Source organism: Erythrolamprus reginae, chromosome 2 (genome assembly GCF_031021105.1).
Source record: "Erythrolamprus reginae isolate rEryReg1 chromosome 2, rEryReg1.hap1, whole genome shotgun sequence".
NCBI lineage: Eukaryota > Metazoa > Chordata > Lepidosauria > Squamata > Dipsadidae > Erythrolamprus > Erythrolamprus reginae.
The window spans coordinates 304,242,904-304,262,053 of record NC_091951.1 but is presented as its reverse complement, the minus strand read 5'-3'; the positions used below and the strand labels follow the sequence as shown (position 1 = coordinate 304,262,053).

Below are 19,150 nucleotides of genomic sequence, written 5' to 3'. Positions count from 1 at the left end.
TTGCCAAATTATTTATAGGGTACCTGACCGACGTGGGAGGCACCGAACGTTTTTCCTTTCCCTCCGTGTCGTGGGAATAGCTGAGAATCCACATTGTCGCCGTCCCATTTACTGAGGCAGCATCATCGTCTTCCCATCTCTTCCCTTAAAGGGGAACATGTATGGGATGGAGTTTAATTAAAATGTTATGATGTTTAAAGATAAAAAACAAAGAAGAAAAAAATGGAAAAATATACATTGCTCAAAAAAATAAGGGGAACACTTAAACAACACAATATAACTCTAAGTAAATCAAACTTCTGTGAAATCAAACTGTCCACTTAGGAAACAACACTAATTGACAATTTCACCTGCTGTTGTGCACATTCAACTTTGTACAGAACAAAGTATTCAATGAGAATATTTCTTTCATTCAGATCTAGAATTGTTTGAGTGTCCCCTTTATTTTTTTGAGCAGTGTATATTAAAACACTATATGTAAAATAAAAATAACAAGAAAATAAAATGTATTCATTTAAAAAAAACAATAAAATTTCATAAGGTTTGTTTTTCTCTTCGGTAGACTACCGATATCAATGTCTTTGAGACTACTTTCTTAAATACACATGAATCTTAACACCACAGAAATATCCTGTATCTGGAAATAGCAAAAAAAATTCCAAATCAATTTTTCTTCCTTTTGAAACAATGGAAGTGGGACAGTGACTCATTTCTATCTTAAGTATTTCATGCCATGAAGAAAAATGTTGCCGGAAGTCAGGCAACATATGAATTATTATTACTATTAATAATAATCAGGCAGATTTTAAATGCTTCATCTTCTTAAGTAAAGTCACAGGAAAAAAATTGTTTCTATTCTAATTTATCTGATGGGATTACTTTGTAGTCAATGTTAAAAGCCACTGACTGGCACTGTCATTATTTCCTGGTGTGGAGGGAGGGAGGGATAGAGGCTAGCAATCATTTTCCCATTAAAATCTAATTCATGGAAAACATCTTGCCCAATAAAGCCCTAACTTTCCATCAGTAATATTCATTGTATACAAGTCAGGTAATCTGCAACAAATTATGGGCACAATTCTGCAATAAATAATTGCAATGTCAGAGTTATCAGATTATGAATGAAGAGATTTAAAGTGAAATGAAGCAGCATTGCTTATGATTCAGACATTGATATTTTGTGCCTTTCCATTTTTTATGTTTCAAAATGATTTGTCTTTATTTCAAACTATCCTCTTTAAATGCAGAAAGTAGCATAGTTAAAAAACATGCAGCTAGTAGATTTGTTTTAGAATTATGTACAACTATTCTTTATAAGAACACTCAAGTTATTTTTATATTCAAAGAAAATAAAAGATTGCTGTTTTCTCCATAAGTTTGATTTTATCATATAAAATCTGAAATAAATTTATTTTAAAAATACTTTGTGGTCCTTAAAGTTCTGTCTATTAATTTTGTTGTGACAAGAGAGAAATCTTGAGTTCCATTTTAATATCTTGCTTTATCACTATAATTAGTCTCTGAGAGAGATCACAATGATGTTTGTTTAGATCATAAATCTATATTCCAGGCTGGCATATTATCTTAAATTTGTTATTAGGCTACAGTGGGTAGTTGAAGTAATAGGTATTGTTATCACATTATTTTAACTATCAGAATAAAACTAATGTGCATGTTTAGGCTTTCATTTTATGTGCTGTAGTTTGACTACAGCTTGACTCCCTTATTCAAGAGATCTGGAAATAAGATACAGTGGATGGTTAAACATTTATAATAAAGACCAAGCTATAGGTAGTCCACATTTAGCAACTAATTCATTTAGCAACTGTTTGCAGTTCAACAGTATGAAAAAGTAATTTTACAACCAGTTCTTGGATTTACGACTTGGTTTGTAAAGCAAGGTTGAAATAAGATAGGTATGGTCAAGTTTCACTTAGCAACCACTTTGCTCAATATCTGGATAATTATGGTTGTTAAACTACTTAAATAACAATGAAAGATATCAGATGAGACAGATTTATAGCAGTTAATTATATTACTAAGGAAAAAGCTTAATTTAAATAATTTACATTGATTTATATTAGAAATTCATATAGTTTAGAGCAGATATGCATATTAATATTTTAATAAAACATACTGGTTTGCAACAATTTTGTTGTTTTTAATGTCTATTAGAAGATTAATAGGAGTTTATAATATTTTGAGACATGCAGTGTGTTTTTAGTGCTAACTTCTAACTGCATATCTTTGTTGGTTCTGTCTGTGCAATACATGCAAACATACAAACAAACATGAAGCTTAAGGCTGTGATTTAAAAAAAAACTGCAGAGATTTTTGTTGTCTCTGGGAAATTACAGATCCCATTATGATGAACAAAGATGACTAAGTTTACTTATATAACATTCCCTATCTGCAACATCAACTAGAATGGGCATGTCATATTGCTGTGAGCCGCCCCGAGTCTACGGAGGGGGGCGGCATACAAATCTAATTAATAATAATAATAATAATAATAATAATAATAATAATAATAATAATAATAATAATATTCTTAGCCAAAGATCCATAGGAGCCCAAGCAGCCTCAGAGTTGACAGTTGCCCAATAGCAGCTGACAAAGATTATCAGCCTAGAATTGGCAGTTAACTCCCAACTCCAATTGGGTTAAACGAAAAGAAAAAATAAAATCAAAGAACTGAAATAGCGAATAAAGATATATTTCTTTTGCTATCTCAATTCACAGGGGATATGAATTATAATAATGATAGCTCACCTGCATGTTTTTGGCTCCATTTGAGGATATTTGTATGCGCGCCCAAACTTTCCAGAATCTTTTGGGAATACAGTGTTTTCCCAGAATTTGTTTTTACAAAAGTGGGACAAAAAATAAACCACTGTGAATCATCTTTAATTGGAGTTATTTTATTAACATTTCTTTTATTAGAACCCCAGTGCTTTAACAAAAAATGCAATTCCTCCCTTAATTTCTCGCATTACGTTTCTGCCCTGCAACAATCAGAATACATTGCATATTGTTAGTACTTATTGGGCTGTTTTGAGCTAACCAGATTTTCTCCTCTACATTTGTTTTTGTACTTTGCAACTCCAAGTTTGTCAGTATTTACCTCTTGGGCTAGACTAGAGAATGCCTCTTTGTTGCACAATGACAGTAGGTTAAATAATATATTTGCTATGTATACTATGCTAAATTCATTAAATTAAGCAAATTGTTTTCTGAATAACAGATTATATTTGAAATTTTGGAAAATATATCAATTGAAAAATATGTTTTATTGTCTGTTAAAATTACTGTTAATCTAACTAGTTTTACATTTCAAGGCTGAATAGCTGTACTTTAGCAATTTGGGGGGGAAATTAAATAAGGTTGCATACTTTTTGCAATACAGATTTAACTACTACGTATATTCAAAATATAGGAAAGGTCTTTTTCTCTGTATTTCATGTAAATATCAGAGTTGTACTTGATATATTCCTTCAGGAGTTTGACTGGCAATGATGTTTCTATAATATTATTAATTTATAGAAGTGGCCAGAACAGGGCAAATGCTGAAATTAAAATGCTGGAGTATTTTTTTCTTTCTCAAAATGACATTTTTCAACTGATGACAGAAAATGATGAAATGAGAAAATCATTGAACTTTTTGAAAAATACATCCAACAAATTATTTTAAGATTAAATAAAAATTAATATTAGCCTGCTAGTTGATAATAAACGAGGACAATATCTGAAACGTTCTGTATTCCTGTTGTTTTTTAAAAAATGCTGCTATCTTATGCAAGTGGAAGGTATTTTAAATTGAGGACAGAATGTTGACATCTCTCTTAACTTGATCTGCCTGACTTCTTGCATATAGCAACTCTGAAAGTGGATTGGCTGCCAGTGAGCTCATGGATTTATTATGCATCTCTTTTCAGCAGCAGCAATAGATCGCGTAGTCTCCTTCGGTTCAGTGAGATGCTCCCCTTCCCACCGCTATAGTTTATGTGTGTAGGTTTCACCTGATTGTATCAGGCTTTGCAGGAATACAGAGCACTCTTCCTTTTTGCGGATGTTAATATTCTTTGTTCGTAGCGTATACTGACGTCACGAGGTAATGGCTGAGCTTGAGGCTTGTAGTTGCTGAGTTTGTGTTCTAATTTCATCTTCAGCACAGCAAGCAAGCAAGCTATTGTCACGGAGCTAACCCTCTTTCTGGCTTGCAGAGACAAGATTGCTCAACAAGACATGAACGGAAACTCCCCCGAGCTACAGCGATTGCAACTAGGTGAATGAAAGAGCTTCGGGAAATGGAGGAAGAATAAATTCAAAAGGCTTTGGATTTGTAATGCAAGCAGCTTTTGTGGAGTCCCAAGGAAATTTGCTTTCGTGATTCTGGATTTAAAATCATGTATGTGGATTTGTTTGTTCCTTTATCGTTAGGAATCCGCAAAAAATCAAATATATCTGTGCATCTGTGTTTATATCAGTGTTCACCGGTCTGCGTGTCCATTTTTAAATATATACATATAATTTGGGTTACCTCTTTTCCCCGCCCTATATTTTCTTAATTTTGTCGTAGTAAACGCTTAATTCAACACATTGTGTAATGTTATTTATTTGTAGGTCTGTTCACATTGTAGCCTTTGGGAATGAAAGAGATGGATTTTCCGAGGATGATCAGCAGAAGAGTTTGATCTGGACCTATCTTGGGAGGAGTGCTTTAGTTTCAGAGACTGACAATAATTTGTTACTAAACTCTGCCAGTTACCTTAGAAATCCCGCGTTCACCGAGTATCAAGCTTGTGTTTTTGGAAATGTCAGATTGGTGGTACATGACTGTCCTCTCTGGGTAAGAGAATGTAGTTAAAAAAAAGTTATAAATCAATTGTAAATATGTCTATTCTGAAATACCTAGGTCTCAAAGTATTCCATTAGGCTTATTTCACTGCAATCAGATATAGAACTGTAGTCTTACTATAATCTGGCCAAGTGCTAAAATAGTATTTTTTTTGTCATAGATTAAAACCTTTTACTGAAACCAATTGAATATAATATGGCTTTTCAATGTTAAATTTTAATCTGGATCTTTTTCTAAAAGCAAATTGTTTAACTTTCAACTTAGAATTTTATTTATACTGCATTATTGTAAACTTGTAAAAATTGACACTTATTTTTCTTAATCATGCAAAAAATAGCTTTTAGCTATGTTTCTGATGTTAGACTTATAAGCAACAGCCTAGATTCATATTTTTATGTGAGATTTTGAGTAATTTATATAGATGTGAATAAATAACTTGTATTTTAAATTTTAAATACAAGAAATAAATCCCATATCTGAAAGAGAAGAGAGCTACATTTCTGTGAAAGTCTATCAATATTGTCAGATGATATTGGTAGTTTTAATCCTTACAAGTGAAATGCTGCTTATCTTAGTTATTGTTGACAGATAACATATATTTAATAGGATCCATCCTCTGAAACTATCTGATAGTTGTGAATGATATTCCTAGAGTTTTAATTTTAAAATAATCCTTTACGATATAAATTATATGCTTCCAGTCTGTGTCATAAAGAGGTTAAAAGGTATATTAGGGTGAATGTATTTTTAGAATACTAGGACATCACAGCAGAAGTAATCACTATCTGCAGGATGGTCAGAAAAACTAAGAATGTAAGCTAAACTAGAGAAATAGGTAATGAAGCAGTTCTTATCATTCTCTCCAGAGTGTTGTTTTTCACACTGTTGTCATCGACATTATTGAATAGTAGAATTATATAACACTACAGTATTATAACTACTGCAGTTGTTTGAGCCAAAAGGATTTCTTTTATAGAAGTTTCATGTAGGATTAGGCTTTACTGCCTGGTGATGGGACAGGTTTAATAGCTAATTAACACAAATAATTAGTTAAAATACTTTTGCTTGAAGAGATTATTCTCACATTTTTTCCATTTTTTTCTGATATGACATCTAGTCTCTATATTTACTGGATCAATACTTAGCTTCAGTCCTCCCTTTCCCTCCCTCATCCATGAAATGTATTGTACATGAAATATGTATAGATAACTTTGGGAGATGGGGGTGGGAATGTATTTAATGCTCAAGACTTCCAATGGGACAGAAGAATAATTAGGGCACATTTGAAGGTAATTGTCTGTGCCACATAATTATGAAAATATGCCCTAAATTTACATGCTAACTTTAAATTCATACGTTTACATGCAAACATAGATAATTGAAGATTATTGAAACTGGTGATCCTGTATTTTTGTCTTAAAAGTGCATTTAAACCATTACTTACATATGTCTTATATAAAACTTCAGAAATAAACTGCATCTGAGATTAACTTTTTATGGAGGCCATTATTTTTCAGCAGTTTGTGAAGTATTTTACATATATATAAATCAGACATTGCTTGCGGTTTTACCGTGTTAATTTGTATTCAGATGAAATGTTTGCTATTTTCTATGATTCTAGTCCCAACCCATGATTTTTGCCTGTATGTAAATAAGGTTCTCTGATTCTTTGAAATAGAGAGACAATATCTGTCAATGGTTGAGCAATATCTTGCATGTGCAAAAATCTAGGAATTTCAACACTAATATTTCCTAATGGACAGTTTGTTAGGTTCAGAATGTGAATTGAGATGTGTATACTGTCGATAATAATCATGGTGTAAAACCTCTTAATATTCACTATGTCAAACTACATTATGTCATTTCGGTTTTGTTATTCCTACAGTCTTTTTTGCATCTTCTTTTAATATTGTTCCTGGATACCTTTTGTATTTCCATTTCATTCCCACTCGCGGGTATTCTTCATAACCCTGAATGTTCTGAACATAGCCAATGTTCTTTTTTTTATCAGTTACTTAAATTGTTGGATAATCTAATTCAGTTTTCAAATTGTGTGATTACTGAAGTCTTTCGAATTGTGATACTGCAACCTAAAACAACAACAGAGAATTCCCTCATAGTAGCTTAAAATTTTCATTGCTGACAATATTGGCATTGAACTGACCGTTCATTTCTAAAGTTGTGAGCTTTTCAGAATGTCATCGGGAAAACAGTTGAACTTCAATTTCTTATAAGAATAAATGTATCATGATTCTAACCCAAACTTTAAAAGCATTATAAAGATTGTAATAAAAGGTGGAGTGATTAAGGGGTACAATGGTATTCATAAATGCTGGGAAAATGTAGGAAAACCTAACTTGGCACATTTAGTATCTCAGAAAAAGTATGGTATTTCTAACTGCCCTTGTAAAGTGTTTTGTTTAGTTAGCTATTTGCTCTTCAATCATTAAAGGAGGTTGGAACAGCCTTTTTAAAAAAGAACTCTGTTTTTGTTAGGAATTTTAGCAATTTATTTCTAATAGCCAGTTTACTGAACTTCAGAAATGAACAACTACTGGCAGTTATTATCCAGTAAACCCAGGGCAGGATTTTCAGTTATACCTTTTCCTTAATTTCCAGTAAGGATAATGTTTTAAAAGTCAAATGTTTCGGCTTTCAAAATGTATTAGTACTGCACCAATAAATTGATATTGCTATAATATCTAAACTAAAACAAGTGATAGTTTTGGTGTGTGTGTGTATCAAAGATACATTTAAAAAAATGTATGTAGACACCTGGATTACAAATCCTTTACACCATTGTTAGTTTCATCTAGTCATCCTATATATACAAACTCATAATTGTAAAACGGATTTGTTATCAAAGTTTGCTGCAGTCAAGATATAGAAATCAAGATGAAGTTTGAACAAATTGATTTATTGCAGACAGATTTACACATTTTTAATATCCCCAAAAGAAATGTTTCCTAAGTTTTAGTAAACTTTCAGTTATTATATAGTTGTGTGCTCTGATCTCTTGAACAATAAAAAAGGGAATTTAGCTTCATCTTTTTGTTTTGTATATAGGATATTTTTGAAAGTGACTGGTACACATCTCGGAACCTCATTGGAGAAGCAGATATCATTGTGATTAAATATTCTGTAAATGACAAGTCTTCATTTCAAGAAATAAAAGATATTTATGCACCACTGATAAAGAAAACACTTAGTCACTGTTCAGTTCCGGTTATAATTTCTGCTGTTGGTGCAAGACAAAACGGTATGTGCTAGAAGTCATGTTATAACGAGCTGAGATATCAGTATTATGCTAAGTGTTGGATGAATCATGATGAGAAAGCTTTGTTATTAGACCACTCATGATAAAGTTAATACTTCCTAGAACTAAACGTAATATTCTACGGGAAAACATTTTACTTGGTTTGATTGGTTCCTGTTGAAAGAGAAAAAAAATGAGAAAAACCGAGAATAGTATCATGCTATACAGGTAGTCCTTGACTTACAAAAGTTCATTTAGTTAACGTTCAAAGTTACAATGGCACAAAAAAACCATGATCATTTTTCACACTTATGACATTACAGCATCCTCATGGTCACAAGATCAAAATTCAGATGCTTGGCAACTGGTTCATTTTTATGATGGTTGCAGTGTCCTGTGGTCACATGATCCCTTTTGTGACCTTTTGACAAACAAAATCAATGGAGAAGGCAGATTCATTTAACAGCCATGTTACTAACAGCTGCAGTGATTCACTTAACAATAATGGCAAGAAAAGTTGTAAAACGGGGCAAAACTCAAATAACAAACGTTTCACTTAGCAACATAAATTTGGAGCTCAATTGTGGTTGTAACACAAGGACTACCTGTATGCTCATTTTAAAAACCATCTAAAAGGATTAGCAGTATTCTGAGTTAGGAGTTGAAGAATGGGATTCTTGAAAATTTGGTAGGTTCAACTATAAAGAACAAATTTTCCCAGGAAGGTATCGCTTTTCCATAGAAGTATATATGACTTTTCCATATATGACTAATTACAATTAATAATGGGAATATGACAAAATGTCATGATGCAAAGTCTACTGTATCATACTTGATTATTTTTATTATATTTAAGTCATAGGATTTGTGACAATATGTTTTGGCATTTCATATTTTTACTTGCTTCTTTGTGAGCACCGGTGTGCCTTTCTGAACTTGTAAAGGAACAAAACTAGTATAACTTCAGAGATTCTTGAATTCCTAGTAGATTAGACATACTAAAGAAACACATAATTTTGTGATGCATAGAGTGCATTTTACACACTTAAAATAAACCATCCACTATATTGTATCTGTAACAAACCCTTTTCTTAGAGTAGATATTATATTTGTATTTACCACAGCTGAGTATTAAAAATTCTGCAGCAGAAATTGTTAATCTAAACTCCTAATGCCAAAAGATCATACTAGAATATTGATCAATGTAGAGATTTATTAGCAGTCTTTATTTGTTAAGGAAATTAATTAATAATTTCCATGATATTTTAACAGTTTGTGTGGTGCATTGAGTATTTGATCATAAAACATATTTGGCAGTTGAGCTTTTTCATAATATTATTTAATGATTTTAAGAGAAGAGAGGAAGATAAAGGGGGAGAATAATAGGAAATATAGAAGGAAAAAAAATGGGAGATCGAAGTATAAAAGGTGCAAATTTAGTATATTTGGGATATTTCCATCCAAAATTATGGCATTTTGGACAGAAATGTATAATTACTGTATGTATGTATAGTTATGGATGTTTATGTAAAGTTATGGTTGTTTATGGTATAGTTATGGTATAGTTATGGATCCATATAGTCATGGATGTTTATGGCATAGTTATGGATGTTTATGTAAAGACGATGAAAACATAAAAGATTCTTTAAAAATATTACTTAATGATTTTAGACAATATTTATATGAAGTTATACCAATTGTCCTAGACTTACAATTGCAATTGGGACCTGAATTTTGATCGCTAAGCAGCGTATAGCACAATTGCATTTCTTAGAGAAGGCAATTCCTGCAGTCTGAGTTGTTATCATTAATCAAACTTTATAACCATTAACCAAGGCAACTTTCCTGACTTAAGTCAGTGGGGAAACTCACGGGAAGTTGCAAGTCCCAGGCCTGCATGCAGGTAAGTGACTACTGTTGTGTTTAGAAGAAAGCAAGATGGTACATGGGGGTGTGAGGGATAAATTGTGAGGGTTGGGAAGAATTTGCAAGAGGGCATGTGAGAGGTGTCTTGAGGGTTGGAGAGTGAGGGACATGGATTGGGGAGGAAGGATGTGAAGGAATTCTTGAGAGGTGCAACATGGGTTGGATGGATGCAGAAGAGTGTGGCGAGGGCCCAGGATAGGGAAGGTGTAAAGCATGGGTGTTAAACTCGTGTTTTCACTGTGACATATTGTGACTTTCCCCCCCCTTCGCTAAACTGGGAATGGGCATGGCCAGTGTGTGACACGTCCATCCTTAGGGCCATGAGTTTGACAGCCTTGGTGTAAAAGAATGTGCAAGAAGTGAGGTTTGAGTTGGAGAGGGTGCAAGAGAGAACATGAGAGGTTTAGTTTGGGCTGGGGAGGGGAGGGGATGGGAGGGTGCGCAACAGTGTGAAGGGTGCACAAGAGGTGTGAGTTGGGGAGATTGAAATGTATGTGTCAGAATCAAGAGTAAGAGATTGGAAAGATTGGAAGAGCAGCTCCGAGTCTTCGTAGCGGGGCGGCATACAAATCTAATAAATAATAATAATAATAAATAATAAAATAATAAAAAAGATGTACAAAGCATGAGAGTAACAGTATGGCATATGCACAGAGAGGCTGGGGGGGGGGGGCGTCATGTGAGTCAAGAAGATTTACCCCAGGAACTTGCATCCTTCCCTGCTGTTTTCCCCATTGACATAATGGAGAAACTGGAAAGGAAGGTTGCAAATAATAATCATGTGATTTCAGGATGCTACAACTGGATGTATCAACTGGTTGTCAAGCACCTTGATTGGGATCATATGGCCATGGGGGTGCTGGGATGCCAGACTTAATCTTATCTCATTTTTGATCAGGTAATTTTCTTAACAGATTATGGAAACGCTGTACTTGTTATGTATCTTGACTTTCAGCAAAGCAATTCAAAATAAGCTCTTTAGCAATGTAGTTACATTTGGTTCAAAATTGTACTCAAAAGAATGCTCATCGGTGCTACTAAAGAATACTGAAGTGGGATATTGAGCAGGTGTTATATGGATCAATCCTAGGTCTAGTATCTTCAATATTTTTCTAAATATCTTAGTTTAAGAGATGGAAGAAATTTCCATCAGATTTATAGATGCCCCAACATTTACTAGGATAGCTAAAACATTAGCAGCAACATTGAAAGTAATCAAAATAGATTAGAAAACTAGTCTGGAAATAACAAAAGTAACTTTAGTACCAAGTTCTTAGGAAGGAAATGTCAAATTGGCAGTAGGGCATGTAGGTACTGCATTTATGAGAAAGCAGTGTAATGTGGATGCAATGAAAGTAAGTGCAAGTTTAGACTGCATCATCAGAAGCATAATGTCTAAATAATGCAATCTTTCCATTTTATTTTGCTTTAGTGAGAACCACTTCACATTGCTCTCAGTTCTGAACACTGCACTTAGAAGAAAGATTCAGAGAAATTGTGACAAGTTAAGAGAATGATATTGAGGATGACTATATGAAGTACTTCGATATGAAGACAGATATAAGGAGCTGGGTATTCTTAGTGTTAAAAATGATGATAGAGAGGATACAATCTCCAAATATATGAAATGGTGTCAGAAAGAACAATTCAAGGCAGAAAGATACATTCTGACTTAATTACAAGTTTTCTAACAGTGAGAACAGTTTAACAGTAGAGCCAATTCATCAGAGAAGTGGTAGTCTCCACTTTGTTGTGTGTATTAGTGTAGGCTAGTTAAGTAATTGTTTGGGGTGTTTTCATTGGATTACAGGACTGAATTTTACTGCTTAAATAGTACACTCCAATTTTGTAATTTGGGATTTCAAATTTCAAGTGGAAATATTCTCCAAAGGTTCTTTCCTTTCTGTAATAATCATATGCAAAGGCATCCTTTTTATTATATTGCTGTATATCGTACCAGTACCAGAGTTGTACTAAAAAATAAAAAGACTTCACTTATTTAATATCTGATTTAGAATGAAAATTTATTATGAAATAAATCTTAATCATTATTCATGGTATCACCAGTACTTCTGAAGAATGACAGTGTGGATGTGCTAATAGATGTATTTATAGAGATAGCTAAAAATATTGCTTACATTGTATTGCTGTTGTCCTACATGGACATAATTTATTGAAAATGGTTTATAAGCTATAAATTACTACTGTTAATAAATGAGAATATTTTCCTGAAGGATTATCAAGTGGAATTCATTTGCAGTTTATTAAAAGCAGTGGATATAGAGGTAATTTTGAATGTAGTGTGAAGAGGTGTATACAATTACATACATTTACAAAAGCATTTAAGTTCATCTTAGGTCTTAGTAATTTTATGGTTGCACACATACAAACAAACACAAGCATGAATAATTCCTTGACCACTTGTAAGAATATCTTTTTTCCAAAAATTATTTATTCAGTCTGCAAGGCTTATTGACTGCCTGACAATAAATATTGAATACCCTTGTAATATTATATTAACCACAATGTCTTTGCTGAGTGATAGCTTTCAGTTCAGAATTTGCCTTACTGTGTTCAATAGCCTATTCACTTAGGACTATTATTAATACTTGAACATTTTCATTAGCTGAAAATCTAAATGAAAAATGATGTTAATTTCTGTGTGATACATAATCTTTCAATAAAATGAATTATGTCTTTTAAAAAAGAAGCAAGAACTGTCAATATTAATAATAAACCAGTGGAATATCTGTTGCATGTATTGATGCATAGATATTTTTATTTGTTATTCTTTATTATAAACCTTTTGAGAGTGAATTTAATTGAAGGAAAATGGTTTACTTCCGAAAAGACTGTCTGTCTGTCTGTTTATCTATCTATCTATTAATCTATCAATCTATCTATCTTAGTTGAAACAAATACATTAAAAAATATTCATTATGTAAAGTATTAAACAGTCATTGTTAAAAAACACATTGCACAGAAGAAAATGAATCATTCACAGTGATGAAGCCATCATAAGATTTCACTGGTTTCCTGAGAGTCCAGTCCTATTGACAGAGGTGCCATGTTATAGTAGGGTAGTGGGTTCATGCACACAAAATCCCATTAATTCAAATTTCTAGTACTTCCTATTACAGTGATGGCAAACCTTTTTTTTTTGCTTGGGTGGCAAAAGGGTGTGCAGGCATGTGATAGCCATTGCACATCCATAATGCAGTGCCCTTTCCCTGTGCATGTGCTGCCCCTCATTCATACGTACAGGCTTCACTGAAGCCTCCAGACTTCTGATAGGCCCATTGTGCCATTTTTCACCCTCCTCAGGCTTCAGGAAAGCCTCCAGAGCCTGGGGATGACAAAAACAGCCTAATGGGCCTACTGAAAGTTCAGTTCTAAACTTCTAGTAGGCCCATTGGGCCATTTTTCACCTTCCCTAGGCTCTGGAGGCTTTCCTGAAGATAAGGGAGGGTGGTAATGGCCTCCCCTGCCCTGAGGAAGGTTAAAAATCAGCTGAGCAGCATGCACATGTGCGCTGGAGCTGACATAGGGCAATGCCTTACTTGTCCTCAGATATGGCTCTGTGTGCCACCTGTGGCATGTGTGCAATAGTTCGCTATCACAGTCTTATAGCCTTTGTGTTCTTTCAGCCAAATGGAGAGTGGGGAGACACCCAGCTAAAAGCAATGTTCAGATGCCATGAGGTAACTTAATGAAGAAATGCTCACTACTTAACTTGTATCTAGTAGTAACTTCCAAAGACATCCTTGTAATTTCTTTCTTTCCATTTATTTGCTTATCAACTCAAGAGAACAGTCTTTATAGCATTTGGTCTGGGATTGATTAGTTCTTTTCCTGCAGTTTATTGTTTTTTTCTCCAGAAGTGTGATTCATTTTTTTTCCACTCTTTCTCAAAGACCAGCTTTTAATAATCTGAAAGTAATCCATTGGAAAAAGATAATAAATAGATATTTCTTTGTTTTTAATTTCTGTCTTCCTTGGGGTTTTTTTAATGTGATTTTTGTGGTTGGAACCTTAAAAGAACATTACTAAGGGGTCATTGGTGCTATATGTACTTGGTTGTTTTCTTGTACATTATCTAACTATCTAACATCATCTGCGCTAGTAAAGGGTTGTTGTCACACTTCTTACTGGCAACTAATGATGTTATCTAGTTTGAAAACAACCAAGGTGAGAGAATACCATAGTTTGGTTAATAAACCATCTGCACGAAAACAACTTAAGTCAGAAAATACTGAGGACCCCTCATTTCAGCCCTGAGAGCTATAAATATTCTGTTTCAGCAGTACAGCTCTCTGTGAACTTCTGAGAAGCTTAAGTGCTCCATCCCATATTATTCCCAAAAACCATAAACCTTTCAGTCCCATTTTGGGGAATTACGGAAGGCTCTGGGAAAGAAAACAAAAACTGTTGTAGAAGTAACATTTTATTTAGCATACTATAAATATATCTCTTAAAATAGACTTAATTTGTTATAACAATATACAGTGTTCTCTCGATTTTCGCAGGGGATGTGTTCCAAGACCCCCCACGAAATTCGAATTTCCGCGAAGTAGAGATGCGGAAGTAAATACACTATTTTTGGCTATGAACAGTATGACAAGCCTTCCCTTAACACTTTAAACCCCTAAATTGCAATTTCCCATTCCCTTAGCAACCATTTAGATTATTATTTACCATGTTTATTTATTAAAGTTTCTTAAAAAAATATTTATTAAAGGCAGGCGAAAGTTTGGCGATGACATATGACATCATCGGGTGGGAAAAACCGTGGTATAGGGAAAATACCCACAAAGTATTTTTTAATTAATATTTTTGAAAAACCATGGTATAGACTTTTCGCGAAGTTTGAACCTGCAAAAATCGAGGGAACACTGTATAGTTAAATAACCATGATAGTTTCTCATTAATTATTTTTTAAATTGTTGCCAATTATATGTGATTATTATATTCAGCTTGAAATAATCCAAAAAGGAAACCAAGGAATGAATTTTCTGTCTCTTATCGAAGAAAGTTGTTTTTCCTCCCTACAGTATAAGAACAGTAATTTTGCTATAGTAAATCATATTTGTATTCAGGCGGGAAACATTTCCAGTATCCCAGAAAACTTCGATGCAATTGTAGCATGAAGAATATTAAGAATTTTAAAGATATATATAAAGAAAAATAATATCTTATAATAAAGATATATTTTATATTATTTTATAACAATATGTTACATTATTATAAAAATAAATAAATAATTATTCCAAGTTAAAATTGTTGAATAATTCTTGTCTTAGTCTGGTCCTTAGGAGTATAATACGCCACGGCTTAATGCATAATGAACATGGTAGAGTTTAGAATCATTGAATAAGAATCAGTGTGTTTAAACCACGTGGCATGAATTGTTTGTTTTCACAGAAGTCCCCTGCACTTGTCCTTTGTGTATCTCAGACAGAGGTAGCTGTGTTACAGCTTCTGAAGGAATTCAACTTGCTAAAGAACTAGGAGCCACTTACTTGGAACTGCATAGCCTTAATGATTTTTACATAGGAAAATATTTTGGTGGGGTGGTAAGTATAATATGTTAAGACGCAAAGTCTTTGATTCTTTTTCTTTTGAGTTTGCAAAATTCAGATCAGATGTTTAGTGATGATTGTGAAACTATGTGATTTTGAAACTATGTGACACAAAATCATGCACCGTGCAAATTGGCATCCTCCAGATATATTTGGTTTGAAACTTTCAATTCTCAGGCAACGTGTTTGCTGAAAACTGCAATCCTATTACTCAGAAGATCTATAATTTGGGGAGAACGGATTTCAAATTTTATTACCTCGATATAGAAACATAGAAGATATATGTAGTCCAAACTATTTTTATAACTATAAATTGTGTAACAGAACTATGATTAGTATTTTCTTCTCAGTACACTGCAGTATCTTATAAAAAGAGGGAGTGATAGTCATTTGACAGAATTCAGTGTAGACATTCCAGCCATGTTATATTTAATATTCTAAAATACATTTTTAAAAGAATAGCATGAAATACTTAAAAATCTAATGACCTGAAGTTACTATTCTAGATCAGTGCCATTGCATCATGTGGGCTCTACGGGGAAGAAAGCTGATTCATTTCTATTAATAAATCCAATTGATCATTGGGGAAATCAATATTATACATTGTAATTTAATCACCATTAAATTAATTCGACTTAGACGTAATATATTAAGTCATGGAATAAATGACATTTACAAATGAATTAGTGTCTTAAAAACAAATAATCTCAAATTATTTCTGAGAAATAATATGTGCTGCTACTGGTAGATCACCAACCTTTTTTTTTTTTTAAATTATTGTTAATTCCAAGACAAGAAAAAGACACATACAAAAACACATAACATAAAAAAGGAGCCCAAGCTGCTCCGTACTTTTCAGAAGTCTAATCTTAATTGGGAAGTAAGTTGATTTTCTCTAATTAAAATGTTTTTAAATATAAGCCATTATAGCAATAGCAATAGCACTTAGATGTATATTCTTCTCCGTAGTGCTGTACAGCACTCTGAGTAGTTTACAATGTCAGCATATTGCCCTCAACAATCTGGGTTCTCATTTTACCAACATTGTAAGGATGGAAGGAGGAATTTATCTTGAGGTGACCAGGATTGAACTCCAGTCTGTGAGCAGAGTTTGCCTCCATTCTAACAACTATGCCACCAACTTTGTTAATTCAGCTGCTTTAAAAAGTGGCTTCAATGGGTATGATGCTTTTCACATCAAAAATAGGATAACCAATACGCTAAAATAATAAGAAAAGTTACTCTAGATATAGTCCTCAAACCTTTTTTTTTAAAGTATGAGGAATCATCACTTGTAAAGTATGCTAATTATATTTTTCTGTAAGCACATGATATATCTCATTTATTTAAAAAAATAATTACAATATTTATAAGTGCTGGTAAAATAAAAAAGAAATGGTTTCATTGTAACTTTTAAAAAACATATAGCTTATATAATGTCATATAACTATTATTACATTTATATCTTACAAAAATTCTGTGAAGTAGGAAATATTATTTGTGAAAACTTGTACTTTGAGGATAAGCATTTTAATACTCCACTTGCACTAATTTTGGTGTTAATCTTGCCTTGCAAATCAGAATAGTTAATTATTCCTAATTCTGTTACGAGGCTAAATCAATACTAAACATGGCTTTCATGACATGTGACTTTGGATCATCAGCTCATACAAATTTTTTGTATCTTCTAAAAATTATGATTTTATAAATTATATAAATCACTTATTTTATTATGATTGATTTTTACTATTTTATTATGGTGTTCTTAGAAAGTTGTATTATTAAATTTGTAAGGAAAATTTAGACCTCATAGTGTACAGTATGTCATCCTGCCTACCTGTTGCAATGAAAGGTAAGGGTAGCATGGACTGTCATCTTAACAGGTTAACTGTGATCATTTGCTGTTTGTCTCTTGCTCACAGTGGCAATTCTATCTGAGCATTTATGTGATTTCACAGAAAATGAAGCAGGAAGGAGGATTTTTACACTTTGAAAAAGTAGTTTCTAACACTTTCAGTACTCTACAGTCAGCTGCATTTTTTTACAAATATATAATCTCGTTAGATTACTTTCTGCTGGTTTTAGTGAGAATTAAACAGTTTTAAAGCAGGATTGCAAACTATTTATATCCAGAGTATTTAGAAAAGCTTAGATTAAAAGCAATAGCAGTAATTAGAAATACTTGGGTGACACTGATCAATTGCATCTTCTTAAATGAGTTTGATTATGAAATTTAGTGTTATTAATTTTGGTTATGAAATTTTAATGATACATGTTCTGTTTGATTTTAGCTGGAATATTTTATTATACAAAGCTTGAATCAGAAATCATCTGAAAAAGTGAAGAAAAGGAAGAAAAGCCATAAATGTCATGGAGTTAAGCCACCCCAGCTTGATCAACCAGGTGCCTTCTAATATCTGTTACAGTGAATTGTATAATATTGTAACTTGCAGAACTCATGCGATTAGTATTTAAAATTGTATTTCCTAATGGAATATCCAAACTTTCTGGGCTACAGAGAACATTTGGAAATTTGATAAGGTGTCATGGACAATGCAGCATTATGAAATGACTTTCATTAGAGGAGCTCATTCTTAAAATAATTGCTGCCATGAATATAATTTCTTATAAAATATCACATTCACAGAAACAAGTTATAAGTTGAGCACTACCTATAGGATTTGTCCTTCTTTTTTTCTTGAAGATTGGCAGGAGTGCTTTAAAACAAAATGCTTGTTTCTAATCATATACCATCCTTATTCTATGGTTTATAATTCCAGGAGCATTCAGAAGAATAAAATGGTAACAGAATGGAAGCTAGCACATCCATTTGAATGTTTCCCCCTCTTTAAAATAATAGTATTGTCCAGAGTCTTTATCAATATGTAGATACTTTTCTCTGGATATGTGCATCTTTCCCATCAATCTAAAATCTAGAAAGAAGTTGATGTAAAATTTTTAATGATGACCTTTCAGGTCCACATAATGCTGACAGAAATTACTACTGATGTAAAATATCAGTGAATTATGAGCAGATAATTATTATTTTATGTTTCATTTCCCAATATACAATATCCCAATGTAAATTGGACATCTGAAAATGCTCTTTATTTTTTGGATAAAGCATAGGATAAGCATAGTGTGATTACAAAATTGAAAAACAATAAGTTGGTATCGTGAAATATATGCCATTTTCTGTACACTCATCTCAATTTTAAAGAATCTAGTACAGGCAGTTTCCAGGACTGATTTGGAGGTTTATAGAGATTCTCAGTCACTCAGGTCATGGTTGTCCCAAGGGTGCTTTTTCAAAAAACAGCTTTGTTTTTCCTTGAAGATGTTTAGTTTCTCCTCCAGAAAGAAGTTTTGATTAGTAAACATTTTGATGCGTATATGATTGATGTCAATATGGAAGATAATATATTTTATAACAATGATTAATAGTATTTATATGTGCTTCTATGTTGATATTATTATTATTATTATTATTATTATTATTATTATTATTAATTAGATTTGTATGCCGCCCCT

At 32.8% G+C, this 19,150-nt stretch overlaps 1 protein-coding gene across 3 annotated transcripts in view; it reads left to right on the top strand.

Moving 5' to 3' along the window:
- Positions 1–19,150, top strand: part of RHOBTB3 (Rho related BTB domain containing 3) — a 64,031-nt gene that overhangs the window by 20,454 nt on the left and 24,427 nt on the right. For 2 of the 3 annotated variants that reach the window (XR_011558344.1, XM_070743007.1), the window contains exons 2-6: positions 4,224–4,408; positions 4,624–4,849; positions 7,925–8,117; positions 15,462–15,613; positions 17,911–18,022. Coding sequence is in view for 2 of the 3 variants with exons in the window: in XM_070743007.1 (XP_070599108.1) it covers positions 4,407–4,408; positions 4,624–4,849; positions 7,925–8,117; positions 15,462–15,613; positions 17,911–18,022 (685 nt within the window). In the remaining variant the exon portion in view is untranslated. Of the gene's footprint in view, positions 1–3,983; positions 4,112–4,223; positions 4,409–4,623; positions 4,850–7,924; positions 8,118–15,461; positions 15,614–17,910; positions 18,023–19,150 lie in introns of those variants that run through there. The other variant, XM_070743006.1, reaches the window with a different exon arrangement.